This window comes from Camelus dromedarius, chromosome 16 (assembly GCF_036321535.1).
Source record: "Camelus dromedarius isolate mCamDro1 chromosome 16, mCamDro1.pat, whole genome shotgun sequence".
Lineage (NCBI taxonomy): Eukaryota > Metazoa > Chordata > Mammalia > Artiodactyla > Camelidae > Camelus > Camelus dromedarius.
In genome coordinates, this window is record NC_087451.1 from 32,388,804 (window position 1) to 32,412,583 (window position 23,780).

General features: G+C 56.4%; 1 protein-coding gene across 4 annotated transcripts; it reads left to right on the plus strand.

The window, feature by feature from the left end:
• Positions 1-5,446: 5,446 nt before the first annotated feature.
• On the plus strand, positions 5,447-23,030 carry HID1 (HID1 domain containing). 4 transcript variants are annotated; one of them, XM_031469040.2, is made up of 19 exons: positions 5,447-5,632; positions 10,635-10,784; positions 11,358-11,528; positions 12,066-12,182; positions 12,763-12,869; positions 13,112-13,228; positions 14,976-15,198; positions 15,407-15,463; positions 16,322-16,462; positions 16,586-16,676; positions 16,880-17,031; positions 17,137-17,215; positions 18,580-18,744; positions 19,698-19,985; positions 20,145-20,251; positions 20,776-20,856; positions 21,470-21,561; positions 21,689-21,847; positions 22,103-23,030. In XM_031469040.2, the coding sequence occupies exons 1-19, from the start codon at positions 5,567-5,569 to the stop codon at positions 22,164-22,166; spliced, it is 2,427 nt and encodes an 808-aa protein (XP_031324900.2). In that variant the 5' UTR covers positions 5,447-5,566; the 3' UTR covers positions 22,167-23,030. The 4 variants fall into 4 exon arrangements, with proteins under 4 accessions (XP_031324900.2, XP_031324902.2, XP_064351613.1 ...); XM_031469042.2 differs by having other exon boundaries at positions 19,698-19,925; XM_064495543.1 differs by having other exon boundaries at positions 12,069-12,182.
• The last annotated feature ends 750 nt before the right edge of the window (positions 23,031-23,780 follow it).

Consider the following 23,780-nt stretch of genomic DNA (forward strand, 5'->3'; position numbering starts at 1 on the left):
CTATGTTGGTGGAGCCTCCCTGTCCCCCTCTGGGGGGGACACAGGGTGGAGCCCCGGGTGGCTGCTGCATACCAGGCCTGTGCTGGGCCTTTTGCCTGCTTTGGTTCATTGGAATCTCAGGCTCCTTGCACTCCGGGTGCCTTCAGGGCAGACTTAGTATTTTCTAAACTACTTCATGAGGAGCAAAATCAGATCTGCCTTTAAAGAAGGAAATTCCTCAGCCTCCCTCAGCTACCAACCAACAAGCTCTGGGATCCATTTCAAGCCTTTTCCTCTAAGCAGGGAAGAGAGCCAAGTCCAGGGGTGGGAAGTATAAACTATCAGACCTTGGTAACCGCCAGAGCCTGGTACCTCATCTGTGTGTCAGGCAGACCTATTTCGTGGTGGTCCTTGTCGGGGGCATCAAGTCTTGGCGCTGATGGCTAGCGCCCACGGCGGACTCAATTGCCCCCAAGCCTTGGGCATTAAAGATTCGCCTGTGGTCAGTTTCACAGTCAGGCGACCAGGAGCGCTTCCTGAGTTCCCATCTGAGCTCCCGGGAAATGCAAGTCCAGATCCTGGATTTGGGACCAGTTACAGAACCCCCGGAGAGCTAGGAACAAGGGCGGACGGCGGAAATGCCCTCCCCGCGAGAGCAGCTGCCCACTCCGCCCCCAGCCCAGCCCACCGGAAATGACGGCGCATGCGCAGGCAGCGCTGACGTTAGAGGGTCTCAGCACTCCCATCACATGAGTCACTCTGGGGGAGGGGGAGGGTGCCCAGCCCGCGCCTCTGAGCCCTCTGGGTATCCACTGACCCCACGCGCTGGGCATCTTCGGTTGAGGAAAAGGGGTCAGGCGACACCAGGTCACCTTTCGCGGGTGCTCTCACCCTTGCAGTCTGCGATACCCTCCCTGTCCCCAGACCTGACCTGTCATGGCATTCTAGCGCCGGACTTACATTGCACTAAGTGATCTGGCCCCATCTGGCCCGTCCCCCCCACCCCCCACAACTAGTCTGAGGTCAGCTCCTGGCGGGGTAAGGCGCTCAGATGAGTGAGGACATCTTGTGTCCATCCCCTACTCTCCCATACACTGAGTATGTCCTGGAAAACCATTCTGAAAGGGGAATTACTTTAGATTCTCACACGTTCTTGTGGTCAGAAAGTGCTTCTGTATGTCTACCTCAAATCCCTGCAGTTTAAACCCTCCAGGCCTGTCATCAGAAGAATGACTTTTAGGGTGCTCATGCGGAGAGTGTCCTCCTGTGGCCTCACCCTTACTCCTTTAATACTCTCTCATGGGTTTGTTGGGAGAAGGTGTTAACTCTTGGCCTGAGTTAATACAGGCCAAGTGCTTAAAACGGTGCCGGGGCCATGCGAGCGCTGCTCACTGTTTACTCTTAGGATCATTATTGACTTAACTTTTTCACCTAGAGTATCCATTCCTTACCCATCACTACCCGTCTTCTGGCAGGGCTCCTGAGGGGGTTGAGGAGACCTGTCCAGGGACCTTACCCTCCTAGTAGGGGAGGTCACCATCAGGGGGCAGATCAGGCAGTCAAGGTCAGAGATACAGGCTTAAGAGAACTGTGGAGAAGCTACAGGTACATTTGCTCACTGCCAGCTGCCTGGGCTCCTACTGTATCACAGCACACAGCCCCCTGCATGGGGTCCACCTGCCTCCCAGCAGACTGAGATCTCCTTAAGGGCAGGGACTCTGGCTGGCAGATAGCAGGTATCTGGTGGATGAATGAATGAATGCTCTAAAAACAGTGGCTATAACCTATTTCTTGGCCCTCCATCTTTATCTGTCTCCACCCCAGAGCAGATCCACTTGCCCCATTTGAAAGACTCCTAAAGGAACTAAAAAATGAAACTGAGAAATAGTTGGTGAAAGTGTGTCATTCCACTACCAAGGTAGCTCCATCTTCTGTGGTCACCCGGGAGTTATCTTCATTCACTTATCCACTCGCCATGTGCTAGGCGCTGGAGATGCAGGGAACAAGTCCCAGCCCCTGGTCTCGTGAATCTTGCATCTCAGTAAGAGAGACAGACATAAATCAAATTAAAAGGCAGAAATATTGCAAACGGTGGTAAAAGTTTTAGGAAACACACTGGGAGATGAAATAACAACAGCTGAGGATGGGAAATGTCTCAAGGAAAGAGACTTTTAAGATAAGACCCTAAAGATGAAAAGGAGACCGCCACATGAAGAGGAGGAGGGATGTCTTGATCAGAAGGAATAACTTGTATGGAGATCCGGGGCAGAAAGAGCTGAGAGGGTCTGAAGAAATAAAGGAAGACCAGTGTGGGTGGAACCTGGGGACACAGGGGAGAGGGATCAGGGCCCAGATCGTGCTGGGCCTTGGGGGTCACAGTGGGGCCCAGAGAAAATGGTCCCTAATAATGGGCTCTGAGGTGTTTTCAGTAGGGGAGCATTTTAGAATTCCTCGGGCTGTTCTGCAGAGAATAGATTAGAAAAAAAGGGCTCCAGGGAGGACCATGAGAACCACAGACTGGTGACTCTTCCTTTACACCGGATATAAAAGGAAGACACAGCATGGTTTCCATGTGGGAAATCATAGCTAAGAACCTATTAGGGAATCATCAAACTAATAAGAGCTAAGTAATTTCTTTAAACATTCAAAACCTGTATTTTACTACTAATATTTTTTCTGCATATATCCAGTCTTTTTTCTTAAAAATTTTCCCCATAAAAGTTTTCAAGGGCACACAAAAAGTACCACGAATCTCCACATGTCCAACACAAATTCAACAATTACCAGGATTCTGCCACCTTTGCTTCATCTGGCCTTTATGTCTTTTTTGTTTGTTTGTTTTCTTTGCTGCAGTTTTTTTAAAAGCAAATCCCAGTCACTGGGCCATTTTCCCTCTACACATTTCAGCATGCGTCACTAAAAAAATAACTAGCAGCATTTTAAAAATGTGATTATTGGTGGAATTAGGGAGGATGTTACATTTAATTTAGAGACAGTAAACAAACGGTGAGGATAAACATGTGTTTTTCCATCTACATTTGTCAGTGATCATATTCCTCAAGATGGAGTCAATATATTTTTCTGTATTACAGGAGCAAGAGTGCACAGGGATCTTGTAAGAGTTCTTGGAGAGATACTGAGATTTTTCTGAGGCGCAGAATACCCAGTGAATGGGCTAAGACCTCCTGAGTTTGGAAGAGGATAAATGGACTCATTTAAATCCATCCCATGAAAGCTGATGGGAAAAGCAATGTCCATGGGTGACCAGTAATATTTCAGTGCCACTTGGAGTTCTTGACTGCAAACCACAGAAATGGCTCTGAATGATGGGCAAGATCAAAAGGCTCACAATTAACTCCCTTGGAGTGGCTGGTTAGCACCTGCTCTTGATTTTTGATTTTTTAAATTGGGGTATAATTTACACACAGTAAAATTCATCCTTTTTAAGTGTAGGGTTATATGAGCTTTGACAAACATATACAGTCATGGAACCATCACTGCAATCAAAACATAGAATGTTTTCATGACTCCAAAAAGTTTCCTCATTCCCTTTCACAGTCCCCTCATCCTGCTCCCAGCCTACGGCAACCACTGATCGGTTTTCCGCCCCAATGTTTTGCCCTTTCCAGAATGTCATATAAATGATACAATATGTTGCCTTCTGTATCTGACACAGTGCTTTTGACATGCATCCATGTTATCGCTGCCCGTACCAGTACTTTGTTCCCTTTCGTTGCTGGGTGCTAGTCCCATTGTATCGATGAACCACAATCTGTTAAGTCACGAGATGATAGGCATTTGGGTTGTTTCCAGGTTCTAGTGATTATGAATGAAATTGCTATAAGCACTACGTAGGCTTTTTGTGTGGATATATGTCTTAATTTCCCCTGGGTAAATACCAAAAAGCGGAATTATTGAGTTGTATAGTAATTGTATATTTAACTTTATAAGAAAGTATAAATGTTCCCCATCCTCACCGGAATTTGGTATCATCAAGTTTTGTTTTGTTTTTAATCCATTCTAATACATGTGGCAATAGTTATATATCGTGATTACAACTTGCGTCTCCCTAATGACTAAGATTCATAGTTTTTAATGTCACTCTGGCCTGGACTGGGGCTGGGTGGTTTGTAGAGTGAACTGGACTTTTTTTCAATGCCAAATAAAGGTACTATTCATTTGTTATCTTGAAGCGATGAGAAAAGCTGTGGAGCTTGTCCAAGATTTTCCTTGGGCAGGGAAATCCCACCTCTGGAGCAAGGACAGAGCTGTTCTGTCCAGTCTGCTCGTTCAGTGACATGGTGACATTCCTGTCCCCCTCTTCCCTACCTCCACACCTGTCCTACTCTGCCTTTGTGCCTAGATGGTGTACCCCTCATTTTTACCTGTGAAATTCCAATTTAAGCTAAATGCCACCTCCTTTTGAACCATCTAGGATTCCCAGAAGTTTCCAGATAGAGCATGCAAGATGATGTTGAAAAAATGCAGCCTCTTTTGGGGCCAGAGTTGAATTTGCTTTTTTGGCTTTGTTCCTTACTAGTTGTGTGACTGTGGGCAACTTAACTGCTTTGAGCCTCAGTTTCCCCTAGTGTAAAATGGGGATAATACTCAACTCAGAGGTAGGTTTTTGTTGTGTATGGGAAATTGTTGTCATTATTATTACTAATATTATTATTAATTTGCCTCTATCAAAGCCTCGCTGGATGAACCATGGCTAATCTGTTCCTTGTTTCTCTCCCTAGTTAATTGCTCTTAAAGGGCAGGCCCTATAACTTAAGCCCCCTCTGCCCCCACCCCTGGCACAGCGTTGGTAAATACCAGTCCCTCAACTTTTTTGTTGAAATGGATGAACCTAAGATTCTCAGGAAAGGCAGGTGGTCAGAAAGGAGTCCTGGACCCAGAGGGACCTCTCACCCTTATCAGGCCCGGAGCTGCTTTCCTGGGGCAGGGGCACTGAGTCAGCTCCTCTCTTCCACGGAACGGAAGGCTGAGCCTGGGGCTTGTAACTAATAACAGCGGGGCTCTCTGGACATGTGGGTTTGCCAGGCCAGAAAAAGGGGAACCAAGAGCGCGGATGGTCAGGGGGGAAAAAGGGAATGGGAGTATAGGAATTGACAAGGAAGAAACTGGAGAGGGTTGGCTGAGAACGTGTGGGCCCCATGATGGCGTGGGGAACCTCTGGTGAGGCTAGGAGTGAGGGTGGGACGGGAAACGGGAGGCTGAAGGGTTTTGGTCCCTGGGTGCTAGGAGGAAATAGAAGAGATCGAGCGGGGATAACGCTCCAACGCAGAAAAAAGGGCGGGGAGGCACCCGGTCCCGCTAAGGACGAGGGGAGTGCGGCGGCAACGGATCCCAGGGGCAAACTCCCGGCGCCCGGAGTGGGCGGGGCGGGGCGGCAGGTGCAGGAGGCGGAGCCTGACGAGGCGGAGCCAAGAGGGGGCGGGGTCGACGCTGGGCAGGCGGGCGGGGTGCGCAGCTCAGCTCCTGGGAGAGAGAGCAGCGGGGGCCGCGGAGCTGGAGCCAGATACGGAACCGGGGCCTGGGCAGGAGTCAGGGCCAGGGCCAGGCCGGAGCGGACTCCAACGATATGGGGTCGGCCGACTCCAAGCTGAATTTCCGAAAGGCAGTGATCCAGCTCACCACCAAGACACAGGTGCGCCCGGGGCTCCGGCCTCCTCACGCACCTGCCGGGCTGGGGGCTGGGCAGGGCTGGGGGAGCTGCGAGAACTTGGCTCACTGGGAGATGGGGGGGGGGGACCAGCTGGCCAGACGGGTGACGCTGAGGCCAGGGCCGGAGCGAGACTCCCTGGTCTGTACCCCAGGGCTCCATCCCTTATCCCTAACCCCCCACCCGCTGCCTCCTCTCCTGGGAACATCCCTTTCACCACAGCTACTGCTGCCACCTTAGGCTGACGTGTGCCTACTCCCCAAGCCGGCGTCGCCGCTGTCCGCTCCGCTCTCTGCCCCCCTCCTACGCCCCTCTGGCCTCGCATCTCCAGCCTTTCCCCGCCCCCACCCTCCCAAACACCTCCCTGCTCTCCTCCCTACCCCTCGGTGCCCGCGGGTCCCGGACGCACAGACCAGGCTGACTCAACGCAAACAAAGCCGCCGGCGCCCTCCCGGGTCGGGGAAACAGCTGGTGCGCAGCGGCAGCGGCCTCGCTGGGCCCAGGTCGATGCCTGTGGCCAGGGAAGGCCCAGGTCTTGATGGGAACACGCAGAGTGGCGGGCAGCACTGCACCCTGGCAAGGGGACCTGTTCGCAGGCCCATGGAGTCCGGGTTCCCAGCGGGGGACCACTGATTCAGGGGTCTCCTCCTCTGAGGCCCAGCAGTGGGATGGTTGTATGTGTGCGTACCTTCTGTTCTCCAGGTAGGGGCTGAGAATGGTCCAGGTTGCCATTGGACTGGGTGCCATGGGGCCTGGGGGTATCTTTCAGCCTAGTCCATGCTTGCACACTCCCTTGAGTCCACAAGTGGCACTGAGGCCACCTCCTTGCCCCCAACACACAGGACCTGGCCCCAGCAAGGCTACTTCCCTGCCCACCGCTCTCTCCTCACTCCTTGAGCGTCCCCAGATACCCTACTCTCAAAAGAGTCAGGACCTGCTGCCATCTGGGACTTGCCTTCTCCCCAACCCCCAGGGCTCTCTCTAGCTCTTGGCAATTATAGGGATTGAGGGGGTCTCTCCCCTCTGGTCCCACACTCTCTCATTCCCACGAGAAAGGTCAGATGCCCAGCAAATGCCCAGGGCCTCTGGAGGGTCCAACCCCAGCTGAGAGGCGTTTGATAGAAACCAGGCCTTGCTTCTTTCCACTTCCCCCATGGCTCCCAGTTTTTTTGAGCACTTGGCTCTCTTGGCATGGGGCTACTACCTCTGAGGGCGGCAGGTGGGCCAGCCTCTCAACGTGGGGCCACTGGGCGAGGAAGGGAGGGAGGCTCCCGTGTTTACCTACATGGGGAGGGAAACACCTTGTTGGAGGAAAGAGCTTTGGGCTGTAGGCTCAGTAGCCAGGGTCCTTTGCTGGGCCAGCAGGACTAGCTCAGCCAGGTCCCAAAGGATCTGGGAGGGTGTACTAGATTCCTGCGTGCTCTGGCCCCCTCCCCAAAATCCATCTTTCCCTGGCTGTGGCCCTGTGACAGAGCTGCCTGTGATGGTGCTGTCCCATGTCCCAGCTGAGGACTGAATTGGCTTGGGACAGCCTGAGTCTCCCTTTGAAGAGCACTAGTGCCCTGCAGATGGGAGGGGGCCTGGGCTGCCAGAGGGAGAGACCGCAGGGGCAGAAGCCACTGGCCCTGTGTAGTGACCTGGCTCGGGCAGCTCAGGACTGAGGACCAGATCTCAGATGGTTGTTCCAGTCTTTGCCACTCGGTGTCCTCAAGGAGATTCAGGCCAGTTGTCCACAGGGTGTCCTCCCCTTCCAGGCCCTCAGAGGCTGTGCTGTGAAAGCAGATTTTTGCTCTGGGCCACAGACAAACCGACCCAGCACCTTTTCCCGTGGTCCAGGCCTGAGCTGCCTCTGCTTGGCCTTCCCAGCCTTCCTGTGCTGCATCCTGTTTTCTTCCTGCCTTGGGCCAGGCCCGACCCTGGTCCTGAGGGCCGGCAGCTTTGGCTATGTTTCCTGAGCCTTTCCCGGTGTAGGTGGGGCCCTGGAGGGAGGCAAATTCCTGGACCTGGGACCCTCTCCTAGATCCTGCCTGTTTGGAGATTCTCTACTGTAGGGCAGATGAGACCTGGTGGCTCCACGTTTACATGTGTGCACGTATATGTGCATGTGAACGCCGTGGTGACACAGTCCTCTGGCATGGGTCACCCTTAGCAGGCCAGAGCACTGCTGGTCCTTCCCTTCTCCCCCTAGAGAGTTTCAAAAGATGTAGCTGGTCCCCCAGGCTGGTGGGGAGGTCTGGCCTGAGCAGGTCCTGGCAAAGCAAGGATAAGAATATCTGGTTTCCCATAAAGGTAGCTCAGTCCCTGTGCCCCTGGCAGCATGGGCCTGCCTGTTTCTAGCAAATATACTCTTTTCAGAGAAAGGGGTTTGGATTTTAGAAGCCTCTTTGCGTTGGGTGGAGCCCAGCTCAGGTAACTGAGGCCAGAGCTAAGCCATGTCCCTCCCTCAGAAGCTCCAGTGACCCTGGCCAATACCTGTAGCATCAGGCTCACTGGTATAGTCAGGTGATGGTTGCAAATTGAAGTTTCTGAGCCACAGAGGATGAACCATAAGAGGAAGCCCAAGCTGGGGCTGGGGGAGGTGAAAGTCACCACCCCTGAAGTTCAAGCCCAGTTCCCGTAGCTGGGACTTTGCTCTGCTTTGGGGCTGGGCTACCCTGGGGCCTCCCAAGTTCCCTTCTAAGTCTCTCTCCTTATTTTGAATTCAGTCCTCTGGTGATACTTGTCTGATGAACTAGATCAGAGGTCAAGTCCACTTGGTGTTCAGCTGAGTTTCTGCCCCTTTAAGGGGGTAGTGGTTACCTGGGAGGTGGGGAAAGTGGCTCCCCAAAGATGTTCCCAGACGGTGAGGGGCTCTGCATGTTGTCTGGGATGTCCTTCCCACTCCCACCCTGGCCACCTTGGCCACTGGGGGGTGCTTCCCCCGAGTGAATGTCAGTGGGCTGTCCTGGCAGAGCACCAGGAGGGCCAGCAAGCCCCAGCCCCAGGGCCCCTCCTTCGGCCTTTGTTCCTCTCCCCAAGCTAACTTGCTCTACCAGTTCGGGGACTGAGCAGGTCCTGGTGCCAGGCCTGCCCTGAAGGCCATGGCCACATGCTGCCCTGTGCCTTGGAGGAGAGCATGGTTTGGGGGGTGGGGACACCTGGACCTTGGTGGGGCTTGTGCCCAGCCTAGAGTAGGCTGGTAGTAGCCTAGTAGTCTGCTCAGTGACTTGGCTGAAGGGATCTCTAGGACTAATTACAGCCTTCAGTTGAACAAATATTGGCTGAGCATCTGCCATATGCCTTCAGCACACGGTCAGGGAAAAGGGGCTGGTGGTGATGGGGCCTCCAGGCAGGTGCTCCCAGACCTGTGGAGTCAGGGACTGTAATAAGGAACTGAGGGGTAGGAAGCAGGCTTCCAAGGTGAGGGCGGGCCCATCAGTCTGGAGCTCTGGGAGACTTCTTATAAGAAGTGGCTTCAGAGGGGAGGGTATAGCTCAGTTGTAGAGTGCATGCTTAGCCCAAAATTGTGATGGCTGTATAGTTAGTTTTATAGCTTGTCTTTTTTGGCATAACATTGTACCGTGAGCATTTCCCATTCATTAATAGTCTTTGAAGATGGGATGCCAACGGCTGCATAACATTCCATTGTTTGAATGCGCCTTAACTTTTTTGTTTGTTTGTTTCTCGAAGTTTTTGTTTTAATTGACACACAGCAAAGAAACACATTTTTGATCACTTTTTGGTACAAATGCATACACTCACAACTGAAATTCCAACAAAAGTGTCAGAGAACCATACTCAGCCTTAGTATCATGCAACCTAATTTTTTTTGTTATTTACTATTCTATGTTAAATGTGCCTTAACTTTGAAGCATCCCCTGATTGTGGGTTATTTAGGTTGATTCCAACTTTTTCACTGTTACCAACAGTAACACTTTAGTAAACCTCCTCACATGCGCACTCCTCTGATCGTGTCCTTCGGGAGGTTTCCAGAAGTGGAGCTCGTGATTCAAATCAGTTGCCTACATGACTTATAAGGCCTAAGTGTGTTGAAGGCGTATTGCCTCAATAGGACCGGTGGGACTTTGAAATGTGTTAGAAGGGAAGAGGGGACAGTCTGAGCAAAGGGTAAGAGAAAATGCCACAGGGTTGTTTTGTAGGGAAAGTAAAGACAGGTGTGTGTCCGCGTGGGTACATGTGTCTGTGTGTGCACGCATGTGTGCCTGCCTGTAGATGTGTTTAGGTGTGATCTTGGCTGACTATCTGGCCGAGGTCTGGACTCTGCAGGCAGTGGGGAGCCCTGAAGGTCTTTGTTGAGGGAGCAAGGCCTTTGGTGCTGTGCTTTGAATGTGGGTTGGGGGCAGTGTGGAGGCAGAATTGAGATGGAAAATTTGGAGGTGGGGCCCTGGCAAGATTGGCCTGAACTGTGGCACCTGTGGTGGGCAGGTGGTGGGCACTTAAAGGAGTAGGTGTGGTCAGAGAGCTGTGGGGCTGCTGACTCTAGACCTGGCATCTATCTGTTGGGCGTGCCGGGAGAGGGTGGAGGCTGGAGCTGAGGCGGGCAGCCTGGCTGGATGGAAATGAGCACATGTCCCCTTATCTTCTTCCTAGGGGAGGGGCGCAGCCTGGCTCTGGTCCCTGGGCTCTTGACTTAGCAGTATGGCCTAGGGAGGCCCCCAGGTGGGGAGGCCCTGCCAGAGGGGAATGGTGAGTTATCTGGGATCACCCAGTCCCTCAGGGACTGGGTTGGGCTTTGGCTACTGAGCTCAGTGCCCATCTGACCCCTGACCATCTGACCATCTGTGCCAAGTGTCCCCACCCTGCCTATGCTGGCCAGGGCTCCTGGTGGCTGAAGGATGTCCCGCACGTGGGAAGGCCCCTGGGCACCAGCAGGGATGGAGTAGGGGCTGTGGCTTCCCTCTTGAGGGCTCCCTTGGCCACATGTTGGGCAAATGGTGGGCCTGCTGGCAAGGGATTGTGCAACTCTGGTCACTGGGTCCTCCCACAGCCTGTGGAAGCCACTGATGACGCCTTTTGGGACCAGTTCTGGGCGGACACGGCCACCTCGGTGCAGGATGTCTTTGCACTGGTGCCAGCGGCGGAGATCCGGGCAGTGCGAGAGGAGTCACCCTCCAACCTGGCCACTCTGTGCTACAAGGTGAGGGGTGCCTGGGCCCTCACTGCCACTTCCACCTGAGCCATTTCCCACCCTCCGAGGGAGGCTGAAGCTGGCCCAGCCCTGTGGTCCAAGAGAGCAGTCACCTAGGACATCCCTCACCCAGGTCTGGGTGGTCCCAAGGCTTCAGCCAGTTCTCCTCCTGGCTGGGCTTGGGGTGGAGGTGATGGTGGCAGTGCCACCTGTGAGGGCCACCTGCAGGCCAGGCACTGTCCACAGGTCAGCTCATTTAGCTCATCTTGTGCAGTTGCTTCTGTCAGCGTTGCCATTTTACAGATGAGAAAACTGAGGCCCAGATGGGTGGTCACTTAGCAAGGTCTCAGCCACTGAGTGGCATGCTGAGCTCTTGCTCCCAGAATGCTCCGGGCTCCTCCCTGGCCTGTATCTCATCTGCTGGGGCTGGCTGACCATCTGGTGAGGCGGACCTGCAGGGTGGGGCCTCCACCTGTGACCCCACTGCCTCTCCTCCCTGAAGCCTGGGGTGCCCAGCCTGACCCCAGAGTGCCGGGGCCCCACTCCCCACCCTGCCAACTTGCCTCTCTGCCCATCTCACAGGCTGTGGAGAAGCTGGTGCAGGGAGCAGAGAGCGGCTGCCACTCGGAGAAGGAGAGGCAAATTGTCCTGAACTGCAGCCGGCTTCTGACCCGCGTGCTGCCCTACATCTTTGAGGACCCTGACTGGAGGGGCTTCTTCTGGTCCACAGTGCCCGGGGCAGGGCGAGGAGGGGTCTGTGGGTCTGGCCGGGCTGGGTGGGAGGTGGAATTGTGGTGATGGGGAGGAAGCCTTCAGAGCCTGCCACATTCCTCCAAACCTCTTCCAGGCTTTGGGAAGGGCAGGGGCGATGGGGGGTGGGGTCAACTCTTCCTCCATGAGCCCTGGATCTCTCTCCCACAGGGGTCTCTGCCTTCACAGCTGGGCACCCTCACTCCCCTGCCTGCTCCAGCCCCTCCCTGAATTTAGGTCCAGGCAACCGGAGGGAGGGAGGAGGTGATTCTCAGAAGAGTTTAGGGGGCTTGCCTGGCCCCTCCCTGTCGGTGGGAAGATTTCCTCACCGCTTCCAGCCTCGCTCTGTCCCCTTTCTGCCTTGGGAGGTCTGGGGTGATTGGGAGTCTGCTTGCTGTTCCTTCTCCCACCTCTTCCTCCATTCCTCTGCCCATGGGTGCCTGCCTGGGCCCAGATCCTGTCCTCCCTGACCCCCAAGTCCTGGGCCACCTCCGCTTGGCTGGCTACCACTGAGGTGGCCCCGGGCTGCCCTGTCCCAAGCAGGGAGAGGACGATGATGAGAATGCCCGGCCCCTGGCTGAGTCCTTGCTCCTGGCCATCGCCGACCTGCTCTTCTGCCCAGATTTCACCGTCCAGAGCCACCGGAGGAGCACTGTGGTGAGAGCCTCCCACCCCCAACCCCTGGCTGGGAGGGCTTTGGTCCTGGGTAAGGACCGGTTGAAGTGCCCTTGGGTAGGGTGCCGTGGGGCAGGGCTGCTCTGGGAGGGCTGGACTGCCTGGCACGCCTGGTCCCAGGGAGGAGGTGGTGGCTGGCACAGCTGGAGGGGAGCCAGCTGGTTCAGGGCCCGGCCCCCTGCATCCGGGAGGCTGGGCACAAGTGCCCATTGTCTTGGTGGGTTGGGGTGTGGGGCTTGGACACTGGAAGCCTGGCCCTGTCACTTCCTGTGGCCCCTGGACTGCACCTTGAGTGTTCTCTGTCCCCCACCCCCACTCACCACCAGGTGCCCCCAGTTCCACTCTGCTCCCTCCCTCTCTCCCTGTCTCAAATGGGATTGAGTCAGTACCAGACTGAAGGAAAATGAGCTTTCAAGAGGTTGAGAACATTCATTTCTTCCCTTGTGCATTAGCACCTGGGGCATTTTGAGGGTCTGTCTTTAGGAGAGTCTTTGCCCCTAAGGATAGTGGGGCACTTAGGTTGGCCATCCCCAGGCTGATCTGTCCCTGACCCTGTCCCCAGGACTCGGCAGAGGACATCCACTCCCTGGACAGCTGTGAATACATCTGGGAGGCTGGTGTGGGCTTCGCTCACTCCCCCCAGCCCAGCTACATCCATGACATGAACCGGTGAGCTTGCTCGGCCCTGAACCCATGATGTAGCTGGACTCTAGGCTGGCCCACCCGCCCCCCACCCCCAGCTCGGAGAAGGAACCATACGTAGGGTCTTCCAAGGAGACCCAAATTCAGCCTCACAGGGATAAAGTGGGGCCATTTCTTTTCATGGACCTGATCTGGGGCTGGGAAGGGTGGGCACACCCTCCTACAGGAGAACTGGGATCCTCAGGTACCGAACCCCCCCCCCCCCCAAGGATGGAGCTGCTGAAACTACTGCTGACGTGCTTCTCTGAGGCCATGTACCTGCCCCCAGCTCCGGACAGTGGCAACACCAACCCGTGGGTGCAGTTTTTTTGTTCCGCGGAGAACAGGTGAGGGTCCCCTGGCCTTTCTTTCCATTCTCCTGGCTACTGGTTTCAGGCAGCCCAGGGCTGAGGCCGATCGCGAGTCTTGTCTTATTTGAGAGGACATGCTGCCCTCTGGTGGTGATGATCTGTAACAACAGCCGCACCTTAAGCCGAGCTGTCCAATGTCCCATTGGGGAGCCCTGGGTGGCCAGTGCTTGGGTCTAGAGCCACGCTGTACAGTAGAAATATAATGTGAACCCTATATGCAATTTTACATTTCCAGTAGCAGCACTAAAAGCGTGAAAAAATAAACAGGTGAAGTTAATTTTAATAATGTATTTCATTTAACCTAATGTATCTGAAATATTAGCATATAATATGTTATCAATATATAAAGTTGTTGAAATGTCTTATATTTCCTTTTCACACTGAGTTTTCAAAGTTGGTGTGTAGTTTACACTTACAGCACATCCCACTTCCAACCAGCCACATTTTTAAGCTCTCAATAGCTCTATGTGGCTTGTATTGGGCTGTGCAGTTTAAACAGCAGATGGGGAGGGGGCGTAATGAATACCCTGAAGGGTGGGGAAGCCCGACCACATGGAGGTGCTCATGGGCTTGGGGGGGACATATGACTACATGGAGGTGTCACATGAGGGACTGAGTATTTGCAGCTCCAGCTTTGCCCAGGGCTGTACTGGCAGCTGAGGGGTTAGTACCCCTAAGTGTCATGGTTCATCCTCTTACTTCCAGACTGATTGCCACATGGCAGACCTCATCCTTCAGGTTTTGCTGGCCTCTCATCCAACCTTCCCTGTCCCCTCTTCCCCAAGTGGAGAGAACCCAGAAGTTTCCCTCCACCAGCCACAGACAAAAGTGGGCCAGGGTTTTCTTTCTCAGCAGCCTTATCAGGCAAACGGCCACCTTTGCCACTTGATTAACCTCCCTGAGTCTCAGTTTCTTCATCTGTAAGATGAGGAGCTTGACCCTTGACATCTTACAAATCTCTGAGTGGAGTCCTTCTGGGGCCTGGGGCCTGGGTGATGGGGTGCCTGCTCTGCTTCCTGAGGGGAAGGCTCCCTTCCCTGTGGGCCCCCAACCATTCTCGGAAGCCCCGAGGGAGGGTACCTGCTCCTTAAAAACCTCAGTGGTATGTCATTTATACATTTGCCCAAGCCCATAGATTATACAGCATCAAGACTGAACCCCGACATAAACTGGACTTTGGGGGATATGATGCGTTGATGTCGGCTCATCAGTTGTAACAGAGGTCCCACTCTGGTGGGAGAATGTGATAGTGGGGGACGCTCTGCATGTGCGGGGGCAGGGGGTATGTGGGAAATCTCGGTACCTTCCTCTCAGTTTTACTGTGAACCCAAAACTCCTCTCAAAAATGAAGTATATTTTAAAAAGTAATTTTAAAATGGACTTTAACTTCACCCTGAGGGCGAAAATCTAAGGGGTGTGGACGTGGTATCTTATAAAGAGCCCTTCATGACTGGCCATCTTGCTCTTGGTAATAAATTCCTTCTGGACTCAGCCCAGGGGATCCCAGCCCAGGGCGAGGATGAGGAGGGGGTCTCACTTACTCAGGAAAGGACGAGCTCCTGGTTTGGCTCCCTGGCCCCCAGACCAGGGCCTGGCACTGAAACACTTGTGGAGTAAGGGGGCCGCTTGGCTGACCCTCCCACTTGGCCGTGGCCGGGGATGCATGGAGGGCTGGGCCCGGTGGTGGCATCTCTGCAGCCCCGCCCCTCCTCTCCTGCCGCAGACACGCCCTGCCCCTCTTCACCTCCCTCCTCAACACCGTGTGTGCCTATGACCCTGTGGGCTACGGGATCCCCTACAACCACCTGATCTTCTCTGACTACCGGGAGCCCCTGGTGGAGGAAGCTGCCCAAGTGCTCATTGTCACCTTGGACCATGACAGCGCCACCAGCACCAGCCCCACCGTGGACGGCACCACCACAGGCACCGCCATGGATGATGCCGACGTAAGGACGGGAGAGGGAGGGCGCTGGCCCTTCCAGGCAGTGGGTGGGTCACACCCCGTCTAGCAGAGCAGGGCAAGGGGTACCCAGTGGGGACTTCGTGGTGAGTCTGGAGGTATCTGGGGTCAGAGGGGCACTGCTGTTGCTGCCTAGGCCTAAGGTAGAGGCGGGGGGTAGGGGCACCTTCTCACCCAGGCTTTACCCTCCGCAGCCTCCAGGGCCTGAGAACCTGTTTGTGAACTACCTGTCCCGCATCCATCGCGAGGAGGTGAGTGGAACAGTGCTCTTGCTCCCGTGAGTTCTCGATGCCCACTCCCTCCTCCAAGGGCTATAGCCTGGCAGGGCATGAGGGGATGCAGATGATATCAGGTTAGGGAGAGTGTTGACCCCTGCATGAAGGAACCATGGTCTTTGTGGACTCGGGCCACCCCAGGTGAAGCAGTGAAGGGCAGGACTGAGAGAGTCTTGAGACACAGAAAAGAACTGATGGCTTCACACTGGGTGAGGGTTCCCAGGAAGGCTTCCAGGAGGAGGCGGCTCTGATGTCAAGTTTGGTAGGGGAATGACAGTGGACTTAAAGGCCAGGCAGACCTGAGTACATGTGTCTTGTGACCTTGGGGGAGGTTTTTGTGCTCCCAGAGCCCTAATCTCTGCAGCTGTAATATGCGGACAGTAACTGCTCCCTTGCCTTGTTGTGAGGGCTGATTGAGAGCACAACAGTAGGTGCTCAGTGGATGACAGCTCCTTAAGAATAGAGTGTTCCTCCTGTGTGACAGGTTGATGGGGGGGTGGGAGGATGGTACCTGTTAACAAGGGGTCCAGGTGGGCGGGGTCCCTGTTCAGGGTGTGTGTATATGCGAAGGGGTCACTAGGAGCAGCCTTGCTAGAGAGACAGGGAAGCTTGTGGTCTGGTGGAGAGGTAGGGGGCTCTCTAGACCTGCCCTGGGCCCAGCCTCTGAAGGGCCTGCCCCAGGACAGCTTTTGATGACATTGGAATCTGGGCCCCTCCAGCTCTAGTGGTGGGATCAGGCCTGGGGGGTGAGGAGGCATCTGCTGGGGGGGCCTGGCCCAGGAAGCTGGAACTGGAGGGAGTGGACTGGACAGGCCCTTGCCCTCCCCACCCCAGGACTTCCAGTTCATCCTCAAGGGCATAGCCCGGCTGCTCTCCAACCCCCTGGTCCAGACCTACCTGCCCAACTCCACCAAGAAGATCCAGTTCCACCAGGAGTTGCTGGTCCTCTTCTGGAAGCTCTGTGACTTCAACAAGGTGGGCCCGCCTCAGGGACCCAGGCTGGAGGGCAGCATCTGGCAGACTCCCTGAAGGGGGAGAGGGTAGGGCAGAGCTGCCCCTCCCTCTGACCCTGCCCACCCATCTTTCCTGCCTCCCCAGAAATTCCTCTTCTTTGTGCTGAAGAGCAGTGATGTGCTGGACATCCTGGTCCCCATCCTCTACTTCCTCAATGATGCCCGAGCAGATCAGTGTAAGGCTGTCGTGGGCTTAGAATCCCTGGGGGGTTCCTGGCAGAGGGGCAGTTTTCACCAGTCTGTCCTGCCTCCCAGCAGCTCAGGCCTGGTGCCCTGACCTCCCAGGAAGGGCTTCTCCCATTAGATGGGTCCCTGCCCTGGGCTCCCTTCCTCCCCTCCCCACCCAGAATGGTGACCCCTCCCATGCCATGTGCCGCAGCTCGGGTGGGCCTGATGCACATTGGCGTCTTCATCCTGCTGCTTCTGAGTGGGGAGCGGAACTTCGGGGTGCGGCTCAACAAGCCCTACTCAGTGCGTGTGCCCATGGACATCCCCGTCTTCACGGGTACCCACGCCGACCTGCTCATTGTGGTGAGGGGCCTCCTACCGGGACCTGAGGGTGTGGGGGTGACATCCCCTTGGCTGAGTCTGGAAGCGGCAGGGACCCCATGGCTGCCACTCTGCTTCCCCGAACAGGTATTCCATAAGATCATTACCAGCGGGCACCAGCGGCTGCAGCCCCTCTTCGATTGTTTGCTCACCATCGTCGTAAATGGTAGGGAGGCCCAGAGCCCGCCTTCTCCGTGCTCACCACCAGGGGGCGCCAGGCCCCAGGCTGACCTGCCGCCCACTCCTTGATTCAAACCTGCCGGGTCCAGTAGGAATATAGGGGCAGCCATGGGTGTACTGGTCAATTTTCTAGTAGCCACATTTACAAAACAGAAAGAAAGGAAGCAAAGAAACAGGTGACAATAATTTTATTGTATATTTCACGTAACCCATTATATCCAAAATACCAGCATCTCAGCATGTAACGAATACACAAAATTATTGAGATATTTTATATTCCCTTTTTGAATCCAGTCTTCAGAATCTTCCGTGTGTTTCACACATGCAGCACATATCTGTCAGGACTATGTTTCAAGCACTTAATGGCCACATGTGGCCCATGGCAGTGGTACTGGACTGGCAGGTTTGGATGAGAGCCGTGCCCATCAGCAAGGGCTACAGACAGCTGGCTCAGAGGGGAAGGGGCTCAGGCTGGTTGGGGTGCTGGACCCAGAAAGGTGGGGGCCCTGGGCTGGGGCAGGATGACTTCAGCGTGGCTGTCTTTTGGAGAGGACGGTCCTGAGTGGTAGGGGCTGCCTTCTCTGTGGTCTGCTTTAGACTCCAGGGTGGGTGGGACAGTGTGGGGCCTTTGGACTGGTAGCTGCATTGTTGGACTGTGAGTCCTAGGGCTATATCCTCGCCTTCCATCACTGGCTCCATCCCGCAAATCTTAACAGCACCAGCTAAATGCAGCCAGCTCTGAGAATGCATTTATGAAAAAGATGGCCACCAAGCCTGCCCCATCCTGGGGAGGGAGAAAGATACTACACCAGGAAGCCCACAGAGCAATCTGTGACTTCAAGCTGTGTGCAGCCTTTCGTCTCTGACTCCCTCTTCAGAGGCTGTGCAAAAAATCTGTATCTAATTATACATAGAATATCAGCTTGGTATTCCAGAGAATAAAGATCCTTAGTTTGTATCCTTGCCCAGTCATTTTTTAACTGGGGAACTTTGGGCAAGTTTATGAACCACTCTGAGCCTCAGTTTCTTCATCTGTAAAATGGGGATGGTCTCGTCTGTGTCCACCTCCTTCTCAGGCGCGGGGAGGAGTTGGGGAGACGGCCTGTGTGAATGGCTTTGGAAACAGTATGGCTGTCCACACAGGGGAGGGGCCAGGGATGGGCCCTGGGGCTCTGCAGAAGGCATGGCCAGTGTGACCTTGGCCTCTGGGGCTTGGTCTTCCTGACTTTCCAGGGGAATTCACAGGCAGGGGGCAGGGAAGTTTTGGGAGCAGGAGCATGTCGTCTGGCCCAGGCCCATGCAGGGTTGGCTGGTGGGGGCCCCAGGAGTGAGCCAACCCCTCCTCTGCAGTGTCCCCCTACCTCAAGAGCCTGTCCATGGTGGCCGCCAACAAGCTGCTACACCTGCTGGAGGCCTTCTCCACCACCTGGTTCCTCTTCTCTGCTGCCCAGAACCACCACCTCGTCTTCTTCCTTCTGGAGGTCTTCAACAACATCATCCAGTACCAGTTTGATGGTGAGGAACCGGCCCAAGCCCTCGGTCTGGCCTTCGGGGGCAGAACTAGGGTTGGCAGTGGGCAAGGACACCTTCCCATTGAATGAAGACACAGCCCTCCACCCACTGGTTCATTTATCCAATGTGCATTTATCGAGCACCTGCTGTGTACCTAGCCTTGTGCCAGGTGCACAGCATACAATGGGGAGCAAAGCAGAGTGCTCCCTGCCCCGTGGAGCTATAGCTGGGGAGGGAGGCACGGAGGGAGACTCGAAACAGTTATCCCCCAAAAGCACTTAGCACGGTGCCTGGTGACTTAAATATCAGCAGTTACTGTTACTGCTTGCAGAATAAGCGGCACCTGCACTGATCCAGGAGGGACGCGTGAGGGTTGGAGTAGGGTAGAAAAACGTGGGGGGTGGCAAATACATGCACAGGCCCTGGGGTGAGATGTTGAAGTGGAAACAGAACAGGGTCGTGAGAGGCAGGGACCAGTGTGGTGGGCGGGGCATTGAAGGTTAGGAAGTCATCTGTATCCCACCCCCAGACCCCTGCCCCCGGAGCCAAGGGCATTCAGCGTGGGCCATGGAGCACAGGCACACAGCATGTTGTCCTTCCTCCCGGTGACCTGGCTCGGGGGCCTGTCCCACGGCTGCCTTGGTGGGACGCTGACATGCTGGGCCCACCCACTTTGCCAGGTGTTACCCTTTAGCGCTGGGTTGTGAGAAGGAAGTCCAGAAGGTACCAGGGAGCGGCCAAGCTCAGCCTAGCTTTTTTCCCAAAAGGTAGCATCTTGGTGTAGCCTCAGCCCGCACACACCTTCTGGTGCCAGCTCTGCCCCTGGGCTCCCTCTCTTCTGTGCCCTGTGCTGTCACCTCCTCCTGTCCTCCAGGCTCCCCCTCCCAGGAAGCCCGCCCAGGTGGAGGGCAGCCGTTAGGGACCTCCCTGAGACAAGGCACACTCCCTCCCCGCAGGCAACTCCAACCTGGTCTACGCCATCATCCGAAAGCGCAGCGTCTTCCACCAGCTGGCCAACCTGCCCACCGACCTGCCGGCAATCCACAAGGCGCTGCAGCGGCGCCGACGGGCGCCTGAGCCCTTGTCCCGCACTGGCTCCCAGGAGGGCGCCTCCATGGAGGGCTCCCGCCCAGCTGCCCCCGCCGAGCCAGGCACCCTCAAGACCAGCCTGGTGGCCACCCCAGGTCTGGCGCCGGCGGGTGGCGGTGGGGGGTGTGGATACCAGCAACAAGTGTGGGGCGAAGGTACTGGGGGGCCCAGGACGGGTAGCTGGGTGTGGGGAGTCAGGCACAGCATCTCTAAAGTGAGTAGAAGCTGGAGGCTGGAGGGGCCAGGCCCAGGGCTGAGGCTTTCTAGGCGGGGTGCTGGGGCAGGTGTCCTCAGCCCCACCTGCCCACCCCCAGGCATTGACAAGCTGACGGAGAAGTCCCAGGTATCAGAGGATGGCACCTTGCGGTCCCTGGAGTCTGCGCCCCAGCAGAACTCAGCAGAGGGCAGCCCAGCCGCGGAGGTGGGCGACAGGGACTCCTGGAGTGGGCGAGGCTGGGCGTTCCTTTCTCCCTGGCCTCCGAGGTGTGGGACAGGCCAGGGCACTCTGGGGTCACCTGCAGCGGAGGGGCAGGCATGCAGCGCCCAGGGCATCAGGGTTGGCACTGCTGACTTTCTTGGCGGGGGGTGCTGTCACAGACCCCTCCCTTGTTTATTAGTCACGGGCTCAAGCCCTTGGCCTTCACAGCCTCATCCATCAGCCTTATCTGAGGCTGGGCTGGCCTTTACCCGGCGGCCCAGTCAGCCCCTGGTCCTAAACCTGTCACTGAGCTGGGCTGGGACGGGCAGGGCCTGGGGCCCAGGGCAAAGGGTGCTGGGCTGGGCCATCCCTCCTTTGGGAGGGAGCCCCCCTCCCCCTAACGTGGGCCAGTGCAGAGCCCTCATTCACCTCCAGTTCGAGACTGTGGGAGGAGCTGCTTCTGCCCCCTACCCCCACCCTGTACCCACTCCCACCACCCCTCAGTCTCATTCCTTCTCGGGGACCAGGAGCCCAGCCAGGTGTGGCGGGAGCAGCGGCGACTGTCCAACGCATCAGCCAGTGGGCAGTGGAACCCGACGTCGGAGTGGGTGAGGGTGGGGCAGACAGCACCAGGGTGGGGCTGGGGGTGGGGCAGGGGCTCCGGGCCCTGGGAACAGCTCAGTAAAGACTTGGATGGGAATGGATTCGAATCCAAGCACTGGCCTGGGGGCCAGGTTCAGGGTCAGTCCTTCTGTCTCGTGACCTCGTCCGTCGTCTTTGGCTTCATTGCTTCCTCTGTCTACACTGTCCCCAAGTTTGTTCCCCAGCAGGGTTAAGCTTCAGCTGTTCACAGCACTAACTTTCTTAACAAATCACCCTTGCCAGTGTCCTTCCCCAAATCACTCGTCCACTCCCTTATGTGTTTCCTGAGGTTACCAGTAATTAATTGCATTTGCATGGGGGTGATAGATGTCTGCCTCATCACACCATTGCGAGGGTCAAAGGGGACACTTCCTGGCACATAGTACGTGCTCAGTGAGAGGCCACAGCTCTTGCCAGAAATAGCAGTCACTGTTCATGGGCACTGCCTGGGGCCAGGCCCTTGCTGCTGTGAGCCGGGATGCTTCTTGGGGAGCCCATGGTTCCAGGTCAGGGATCAGGCCCATGCCATAGCCTCCGGGGGCTGCTTTGCCCACCCAGGAACCCTGGTCCCTCCCCCAGGTCCTCTCCTGGAAGTCAAAGCTGCCGCTGCAAACCATCATGAGGCTGCTCCAGGTGCTGGTTCCCCAGGTGGAGAAGATCTGCATTGACAAGTGAGGATGGGGTGGGGCGGGCAGGTGGGCCCAGGATGGGGGGCATATGGCCAGGAGCATGGGCCTTGGAGGTCCAGGGTGAGCCCCATGCTCCCCTTGACCTTCGGGACCCCCTTCTCCCTGGCAGGGGCCTGACGGATGAGTCCGAGATCCTGCGGTTCCTGCAGCACGGCACCCTGGTGGGGCTGTTGCCTGTGCCCCACCCCATCCTCATCCGCAAGTACCAGGCCAACTCGGGAACGGCCATGTGGTTCCGCACCTACATGTGGGGCGTCATCTATCTGAGGTGGGCCCCCCGGGGTGGGGCAGTTTCCAGTCTGGGTGGGGCTGGTGTCCCCCAAGGGTCTGTCCAGCCGGGCTGTGCCCTACTCTGCTAGTGGGGTTAATGTCAAGACAGTCAAACAGGGTGGTCTTGTCTGGGTGAGGCTGGGCGCCCACTGCCCAGGGTGGGACATCAGAGTAGAAGGACCACAGCCTGGTGCCTCCCCAGTCTCCCCTGCAAGCCTCCCAGCACCTGAGTGACAGGCCACTCCCTCTGCAGGAATGTGGACCCACCTGTCTGGTACGACACGGATGTGAAGCTATTTGAGATCCAGCGGGTGTGAAGATGGAAGCCGACAAGGGGCAGGGACTGGGGAGGGCGGGGACCCTGATCCCCCAGTGTTCTCCCCATGTTTTCCCCGACTCCCTGTTCTCAGCTTTAAATGACTATGATCAGGGCTGTGGGCGTGAGTGGTCGAGTCCTGGGTGGCAGGCCCCAGAGGCCCCTCGTGGCTGGGGTGGTGAGGACCACCCCTGCCCCTCACCTCCATGCTGGACTCGGAGGAAACTTCTGTCTCTGGGGCTGCAGGCCCTGGCCAGAGCCCCCACCTCACTCTGGCTCCCCTTCAAGAGCCGTTTCTGTGCTGACCCTCAGTGCCCGCTCGGCTCCTGAGCTGCGCACCCCTGGAGGCCACCAGGTCACTGTGCCCTAATGGGTGGCCCAAGAGGAAGACTTGGGCTGTCCCTTGAGGCACTTGGACAGGATGAAGGGAGCCTTTCTGTGCCTCCTAACCTGAAACCACCTGGTCCGGGCCCAGCTTGCATCCAGGGCCGTGGGAGGAAGGAAGGTGGCCAGGCTGCTCCTGGAGGAGGCTGGGGGCTGACGGACTACAAAAGTCGGACTAGGGGACCCCTTCATTTTAGGGGTGTGGAGTGGCAGGCTGAGGGTCTCCTGCTATATTCTTTCGGGTCACCAGGTGTAGCCTGGCTTGCTCTTACATAGTAATGGGTGTGAGGGAATGGGGGTGGGGGAGACTGTTCAGTTCTCCCTGCTCCACCCACTGCCCGATGACTAGGGGGCAGGGGGACCAGGATGCCACCCCTCTGTCCTTCTGGTTCCGGCCTCCAGATCTCCCTCACCCCGCCTGTGCCAGTACAATCATTGCTCTGTACAATCGGCCTCTTTACACAATAAAACCCCCTCTCTATGCCCTGCCTCTTCGTGCTCAGAGGGGAGGGGGTCAGGCTGTAGCTCTGTTTTCAGGGAAGCTGGGGACTCTGCTTCCCAGTGTCTCACCCGAGACGGCCTTCAGCACGTGGCTGGGAACCAGCATTTGTCATTTTCTTGGGTGGGGAAGAGGAGGGTTGGACTCTGTGGGCTGTGGCCACACAGAGAAAGAGCCCACGGAGGAGAGGTGAGGGGCCAGCCTTCCAGCCTCCTGCATGGCCTTCAGGGGCTTCAGCACTGGGGGACTCTGAGACTGTAGCCCTGGGACTGCCAGCACTGAGCTTCATGGGCCGCAAGCCTGGCCTGCAGGGGCTGGGGCTGTCCTCCCCGGGCCACACCCTGGGCACAGCCCACTGTTTGCTCTGGGCTCAGGGAGATGGATGGTCTGTCAGTGCCTGCCCGCTCCACCCGATGGCTCAGCGAATCCAGCAGGTGGGGGGACTGGGCAGTCAGAGGCCGCAGCCCCTGTGGTGAGCAGCTACAGCAAGTCATCTGGGGCTCCGTGCTGGGGAAAAGGTGTGCTGATGAGGGGCGGGGGGATGCATGCGCCCCGGCCCCTCTCCTCCCACCTTCTCCCATGGATCAGACTAGGGAAGGATCAGACAAAGGGTTTAGACCCCTCCTGGCCCAGAAACAGGACTGTCCCAGCCCCACAACCCTGCCCAGGAGGACTGTCACTTCCTACCATATGCGGAATGGCAGCTCTGTCCCCGGGAACAAATGCCACGAA